This window comes from Elephantulus edwardii, unplaced genomic scaffold (genome assembly GCF_000299155.1).
Source record: "Elephantulus edwardii isolate Elephantulus edwardi_28Jun2011 unplaced genomic scaffold, EleEdw1.0 scaffold00067, whole genome shotgun sequence".
NCBI lineage: Eukaryota > Metazoa > Chordata > Mammalia > Macroscelidea > Macroscelididae > Elephantulus > Elephantulus edwardii.
In genome coordinates, this window is record NW_006399817.1 from 8,187,947 (window position 1) to 8,196,156 (window position 8,210).

At 37.5% G+C, this 8,210-nt stretch overlaps 1 protein-coding gene across 1 annotated transcript in view; it reads right to left on the minus strand.

Moving 5' to 3' along the window:
- PLBD1 (phospholipase B domain containing 1) overlaps positions 1-8,210 on the minus strand; it is a 67,670-nt gene that overhangs the window by 48,254 nt on the left and 11,206 nt on the right. The window contains exons 2-3 of the mRNA XM_006888476.1: positions 6,677-6,760; positions 5,088-5,226 (exon numbers count right to left, since the gene is read on the minus strand). Coding sequence (XP_006888538.1) covers positions 5,088-5,226; positions 6,677-6,760 — 223 coding nt within the window. The remainder of the gene's footprint in view (positions 1-5,087; positions 5,227-6,676; positions 6,761-8,210) is intronic.

Consider the following 8,210-nt stretch of genomic DNA (forward strand, 5'->3'; position numbering starts at 1 on the left):
ACATCATGCTTGGGAGGGTGGAGGGACAGCACAGGAGAGGAAGACCCTCTATGAGGTGGATTGATTCAGTGACTGGGATAATGGGTGTAGGTGTGGCAGAGACAGTGAGATTGGCACAGGACAGAGCAGGGTTTAGGGCTGTTGTTCATATGGTCACTATGAGTTGCAGGAGACTTGACAGCACATAACAACATCAGCAACAACAGTGTCACAGTGGTTACGCCCTTAGCTGCTAAGCAATAAGATAATTTGCTTAAACCCTCCACTGACTCCATGGGAGAAAAGATTTGTTGCTTGTTATCAAGCATATTTCAACACATAGAGACCATGCATTGTTTTTATTGGGTGCCATCAAGTCAATTGCAATTCATAACAACCCCATGAATAACACATCTGAAACTTGCCCTGTCCTGTACCATCCTCATCATGTCTGGTATGTTCCAAATCATCGTTACAGTCACTGTGTCAATCCATTTTGCTAGGGCCCTTTTGATCCTTCTCTGCCTTTTCATCTTTTCCATTAATGTTTTCCTTTTCCAAGTACTGACCCCTCCTGAAAACAAAAAGTTTGTGAGATGAAATTTACCATCCTTGCCTCTAATGAGCACACTGGTTGCACTTTCTCTAAAATAAGCTTGTTTGCTCCTTTGGCAGTCCATGGGATACTCAGCACTCTTCTCCAACACCACAATTCAAAGGCAATGATTCTACATTTGTCATTCTTATTCATTGTCTAACTTTTAGATGCAAAAACCCATGGCTATATGACCATATTGTTGTTGTTGTTGCTTTGTACCGTTGAGTGGAAACTTATTCACAGCTGACTCTCCAGAGTTTTCAGAGGCAATTGTATGCAAAGAGATCATCCATTTTGCTCCAGTGGAGCAGCTGGTGGATTTGAACTGCATACCTTTGTGTTGACAGCACCAGAGCTCCCTGTATGACTCTATAAGACTGAGTAAATCTAACCCAGTAGGTTCTCTAGGAAAAACCAAATTGTGTGCTGTTAAGACTAGCTCAGAATAGTCCTCTGTTGGGCTGTGTTTTTTTAATATTATTATACTAGTTCATTTATAAAATTAGAGTACATTGTTTTCACACCTGATTCTTCCAATTCCCCTCACTCCTCAACCATCAAATTGTAGAACCTCATGATTAACACCCCCAGCCCCTGCACATCCTCATCCTCCCATCCTCCCTTTGCTTCCACCACCCCCAACCCCCGAATCCTCATCCTCATTCTACAATAATTGTCCTTGTGGGACTGATTGAGTTCACTCGGCACAACGCTCTCCAGTCCCTCCCAAGTTACTTAATAATTTATAAAATCATTGCTCGTGAGTGCTGTGTAGTCATTATATGAATGTACCATAATTTCTCAATCCATGCAATTGTGGTTGGACATCTGGGCTGTTTCCATGTCCTTGCAATGGTGAACAACGCTGTTATGAACATTGGTATACAAGTCTCCATTTGAGCCTCAGTTCTAATTTTCTTGGAGTATATTCCAAGCAGTGGAATAGCTGAGTCATATGTAATATCTATGTTCAGCTTTTTGAGGAAGCATCAAACTGCTTTCCAGAGTGGCTGTACCATTTTACAATACATTCCAACATTTGTTACTTGCTGTCCTGTTAAACTTTGCCACTGTTACTGAGGTGAGATGGTATTTCATTGTGGTTTTGATTTGCATATCTCTTATTGCCAGTGATTTGGAACATTTCTTCTTGTGTATGTTTGCTATTCAAATATCTTTCTCTGTGAAAATTCTTTCCATGTCTTTTGCCCATTTTGTAATGGGGTTACCAGTCTTTTTCTTGTGGAAGATCAGGTCTGTTGGGTTTTTGAGGCTGTAAATCTTAGTAGGATTAGACTGCCCACCTTTTTCTGAGGAGCAGTTAATTTATTCAAACCGTTAAACTTTTTGGTTAACAGAGCAACATGCTGAGCACTCTGCCACCACTGTTACCCATAAAGATTAAAGCCTAAAAATCCTCTGAGAGATTTTCCCTTCCATTAGAGGGGCGGGCAGTTCTACTCATTGAGTTTGAATTGGTTTGAAAGAACACAAGAACATTATCTTTTATTCATATGTTTATTTCAAGCAGACAAAATTACTTTGTTTTATATGCATATCTTGCATTGGATTCCATCTTGCCTTTGTGTGAACTCTGGTGGTCTAGTGGTAAGAAGCTGTGTTGCAATCTCCAAGGCATGCAGTACAAATCCACCAACTTCTTTGCAGGAGAAAGATGGGCAATTTCCTCTCTTGCAATTAACTGCCTCTGAAAACCTACTAGTGGGTCAGCTATGGGTCTGTTCCAACTTGATGGTACAGAATAACAACAACATTTATGTTATGGCACAACTTAAAATTATTTTCTCTTCATATATTGATGTAACTGATATATTGTAAATATACCAATGTTAATAACTGAAACAATTATTTTAGCTTTTTAGTTATTTATTTACTGATGCAAAAGTGAAGAAATAAAGGAAATCTGATTTCTCCAGTGTTTATATCTTTTTGGACCATGTTAGGAACTTTTAAAATACGCTTATGACTCACACAACTCACTTTGTTGGCCCTAGGAACAAGATCTGAACTCTGTCAACACATTTGAGTCCATTGCTGCAGACACTGTACCAATCCATCTGGCTCAGGGTCTTCCTCTCCTTTGTCGACCCTCGACCTTTCCAAGCGTGATGTCCCTTTCCAAAGTATAGCCTCTCCTAACAATATGCCCAAAATATCCATATTTTTAGGGACTATATAAAATGGTATCTTCTGTTTCCTTCATGATTAACTACAGCTTTCATAAACTGGCATGTGTGTGGATGTTTATATGTGTGTGTGTATATATATATATATTTTAAATATATAGTTGAAAGCTGAGATACCTGCACACGTAAACAATTTCATTAAAAAGATATATATTCTAAAACACTAGTTTAAAAGTCTATTGACTTTTTATTATTGTTGAGGACCGTAGAGTCACAACTGATCCATAGCTGACCCTCCAGCAAGTTTTCAGAGGCAGTTAATTGCACGGGAGAAGACTGCCCATCCTTCTCCCACAGCACAACTGGTGGTCTCAAACTATGTGCCTTTGGGATTGCAACGCAGCTTCTTGCCACTAGGCCACCAGAGCTCCATTTGACTTTATATAGTCTAAAGTTAAGATGTCTAATTTTATCCATTGAAAATATTCAAAAAGGTAGGAGGCATCTCACTTCCTGATTTAAAATCCTACTACACTGCTGTGGTAGTCAAGACAGCACAGTACTGGTACAATGACAGACACATAGATGAATGGAATAGAACTGAGAACCCGGAAATCAGCCCATCTATTTATGGTCAACTGATTTTTGACAAGGAGATGAAATCAGTTAGGTGGGGAAATGACAGCCATTTTAACAAATGGCGTTAGCAAAATTGGAAAACTATCTGCAGAAGAATTAAACAAGATCCCCACCTCACTCCATATAAAAAAACCAACTCAAAGTGGATCATGGACCTAGGACTAAAACCAAGGACTATAAACTTCATTCAAGAAAAGCTTGGAAGAACTTTAGTAGTCCTAATACACAACATAACGAGTCTTCCAAATATTCTGAAAAATTTACAACCAGGAGAAGATAAAATAGATGAATGGGACCTTCTAAGAATCAAATCCCTATGCGCATCCAGAAACTTCTCTAACAGGGTAAAAAGGGAAGCCACAGACTTGGAAAAAGTGTTTGGTAATGACATGTCAGATAAGGGACTTATATCTAGAATTCATAAACTGCTTGAGCACCACAACAAGATAAAGGTAAATAATCCAGTTGAAAAATGGGCACAGGATATGAACAGACACTTCACCAAGGAAGACATTCAGATGGCCAACAAGCACCTGAAGAAATGATCAAAATCCCTAGCTCTGAGAGAGATGCAAATCAAGACAACCATGAGATATCCTCTCACCCCAGTAAGACTAGCAAAATTTAACAGAACAGCAAGCAACAAATGCTGGCGAGGTTGTGGAGAGACTGGAACCCTTATTCACTGTTGGTGGGAGTGTAAAATGGTGCAACCCCTGTGGAAAGCAATGTGGCGCTTTCTCAAAAAGTTGCAAATAGAGATACCATTTGACCCAGCAATTCCACTACTGGGAATATACCCTAAAGAGACCATAAATGACATCCAAGTAGATATATGTATACCCATGTTTATCACGGCTTTGTTTACAATAGCAAGGAGTTGGAAACAACCTAAATGCCCATCAACAAAGGAATGGGTAGAGAAGCTGTGGTATATTCACACAAAGGAATACTATCCTGCATTGAAAAACAAGGAACTCATGCAATATTATTCAAAATGGGTGACCATGGAGGACATTATGCTGAGTGAGGTATCTCAGTCACAAAGGGACAAATGCTATATGGTGCCACTGTTGTAGAATGAGACTGACATCGGCATGGGGGTAAGACTGAGAAAAACTGGATGAAATATGTTTACAGCATTGAAGTCTATGGGGGAGAGAATAGTTTAAAAGTATTATATTTTAGGGCATTAAGTTTATCGTAAGAGTACGGAATGAGGGTTGCAGAGTGGATTATATTTGGGGTTGGGGGATGTGCGGGGGGATTGTGTACCAATGAGGGAGTTTTTCTTTTGCTTTTCAAGGAGAGGAGCAAACGGGGGTGGGGGAGGAGGGGTGGGTTTGGCGGGGAGAAGGGTGCAACAATGAATGAATGGAATTCCAAAATCTCTGTAGATGTTCATTGAAATGAAAAATAAATAAATAAAATTTTTAAGAAAAAGATGTCTACTGACTATTTTAAAGTCTATTGACTTTTTCCATAGTCCTTTTAACTTAACTCTAGACCACAGAATTATTGAAGTTACTGAGAAAACATAGAAACAAGTTAATTATTCAATGTGCACTGAGTTAGAATGTTGTATCAGAAAATTAATTAGGTACTAGAAATGATAGATATGATTGCAATTGTCTGCCAGGAATTTATAGCTTCTAGACCTAAAGTAAAATTTTAATGTTCTTGTCATATCATGTAAATTCTAAGCAATTTTTTGGAAATCTTACCTTTCTGTCTTCTAACAAAGCCCTCTTCCCTGCTCCTACATACAGCCCATCTATTTGTGCCAGAATATAGCCAACATGTCGCCAAAATGGGTCCGTTTTATAACGTTTCACATTTTCCCGAGCCCACTTATCTTGTTTCCTGAAAGGGAAATGAGATTTGCATTAGAGGTTTGCTCATTTACACACAAATAAAATGCAGGTATTAGAAAATTTTCTATTTAGACATCTAAGCTAGCATAAATTAAATTTTAGGTTTTATAACATTCCAGTCGCTTAAAGCAGGAGTGGCATCTACTTCCTAACCAACATGCCTCCAGAAACTCTATGAACTTTGATAAAGGTCAATAGTTACAGAAAGGCCTCAGGCCTTTTGTTCATAGGGTTGCTATGAGTTGTGCTTGACTCAGTCGATCAACAACAACAACAGTCACTTGAAAGGAATTGACGACACATCTTAATCTATTTTTAATTTCTACCTGGGGCCATGACAGTTTCTGTAAAGCTTCCTCCAAGCTCTACCTGGAAGTAAAACCTAGGAATGATAATTAGATGTCTGTGACACACTGATATCTGAGAAAGTCAAGGATGAAACATCCAGGCATGTTTCGTATAAAACCATAAAAGCATAATAAAGACATAAAAGCATAATAAAGACAACTTTATTAACTTTCATATGTGTACATGGTCAGACTAAAGAATAGCAAAAACCAGAAAATAATCCTATAGATATTTGCATGTTTATATTTTCTATTACAGTTTATTTCATAGCCATTGGCTAATTCATTTCAGTGTTATTAGTAACTACCTTGATGTCTCTTTCCTAGCATATTAGGCAAAGCTATCTTTTTATTTTTCTGATTGTGTCTTTGCTAAAACTTCTTTTTTCCACTCTCTCTACTATACGAGAGAAAATTTTAGCTTTGTAGGTGGAAATTATTTCTGATTTGTCTCAGAAGATCTCAAAATTAATCTTAGCATCACACAATGTGATTGCTTTCTTGGATCTCATCCAATGGTTTTGACCTATGTTCTGCGGGCCATTAGTGTTTCAGGAAGAGCTTGTTCAACTCTGGTCTCAACGACCAACTCAAGAACACTCTTGTCTTCAAATTCATTTCATAGCTTCTCATTCCACAAATAGAAAATAATTTTTCTAAGCATTTAAGGACTAGTAATATTTTGTTAGACATATTCTACAGAGAATTACGAGAATTATGACCTTAGATATTAGTTAACACATCAGCTGGATTACTCACCAAGCTCATGATAAAGAACCACCTTAGTAAGAGATGGGATCCCAGTAAGAGGGAGAGGAGCCCCAATATGGAAGAGACCCACAGCCTAATTTCTGTCTGCTTTACAATGATGGTGTGTCTTCCTTCTGCTGTGTTAACAATTAATAATGTGATGACCAACCTGTCTTTGAAAGATCTAAAATTAAACGTTGTCTGTAATTCTTGTGCCATTAACAAAACTACTATAGTATACTAACAGAGATCTTAACAAGAGGAAAAACTGCTCTTTGAAGTCACAGATTAATTGTAATTATCCAGCCTTAATGACAATGAGAGAAGAGCTAGTATACATACTCCATAAAATACCGCACTTTATCCAGGATGACAGACTTCTTAATCAGCTGGGGGTAGAGGTTTGTGAAGTGGTCATACATGTGTCTGAAATGATAGATTAAATTGTTACACTTCTATTTTTATCCAGACTGGTAGCTAAACAGAGTATTCTTTATTGTAAACCAAACACACATTTCTAACATGTTGAAAACATAGAATGTGGTAAATACACAAGTATACATTGCTTGGCTTTAATAAAGTCTTGTACTTTGGTATACGTTTTTAAAAAGAAAGGAAAGATTTAGACCTTCAAGTATTCTAGCCTGTAAACTGAAATCCTCTCCCTCTCCCAGCCCCTTCCAGAGGTAACTATAGTCTTGATTCAATAATTTATCACTGTCACGTATGTTTTTCATACCTTCATTACCTATAGATTTAACTGTAAATAATGTACATAGTATTATTTCTCATGCTTCATAACAGAATATAGATGAGAGCATGGAGATTGTGAAGATGGGGCAAGATAGAGCACGGTTTCCATCTTTTTTGTTCATAGGTTCACTATGAGTCAAAGGTTACTCAATGTCATCTAACAATAATGGCAACAACACTTTTAAACTAATTTCTCTTAATATTCTCTTTTTGAGAAATATCTATGTTAATATGTTCAGTTATGATTTATTCTTTTCAACAGCTATTTTGCATTTCCTAAGATAGCATGACAATATAACAATTCATATATACATTCCATGATTCTTCCAATATGATAAACTTTTAATAGGTTTTTAACTTTTCACTATCATAATAAAACTTCAAACATTATTGTAAATAACTCCTTTTACAAATCCACATGTTATTCTAGGACATTTTTCTAAAATTAGAATTACTCAGGTGAATATATATCTTCTTTTTAACTTTTTTAAAAATTACTTTTAATGAAAGTTGACAGAGACTTAGGGTTTCCAGTCATTCATTGTTGCACTTTTCTCCCTGCCCACCCTTCCCCCCATTTACTTTTCTCCTTGAAAAGCAAAAGAAAAACTCTTTCATTGTTATGCAATCCCTCCCCCCCCCAAGTCCACTCCACTGTGCAGCCTTCATTCTGGACTCCTGTTATGACAATAATATCCAGTAATATATCCCTTTTATATATCTCCCTCATCTCTTTCAATGAAGTATACATCATTCCTCTCCTCCTTCTCTGCTTTCCCTCAACCCTGCTGTCAGTCCCATTTTACAACACTGGCCCTATGCAGTATTTGTCCTTTTGTGATTGAGATATTTCACTCAGCATAATGTCCTCCAGGTTCATCCATTTTGCATAATATTTCATGAGTTCCTTATTTTCCAATGTTGCAAAGTATTCCATCCTGTGAATATACCAGAGCTTCTCCATCCATCCGTCCACTGATGGGCACCTGGGCTGCTTCCAGCTCTATGCTATTGCAAACAAAGCCTCAATAAGCATGTGCATATATCTGCTTGGATGGCGGTTATGGTTTCTTTAGGGTAAATTTCCAGTAGTGGAATTGCTGGGTCAAATGGTATTTCTATT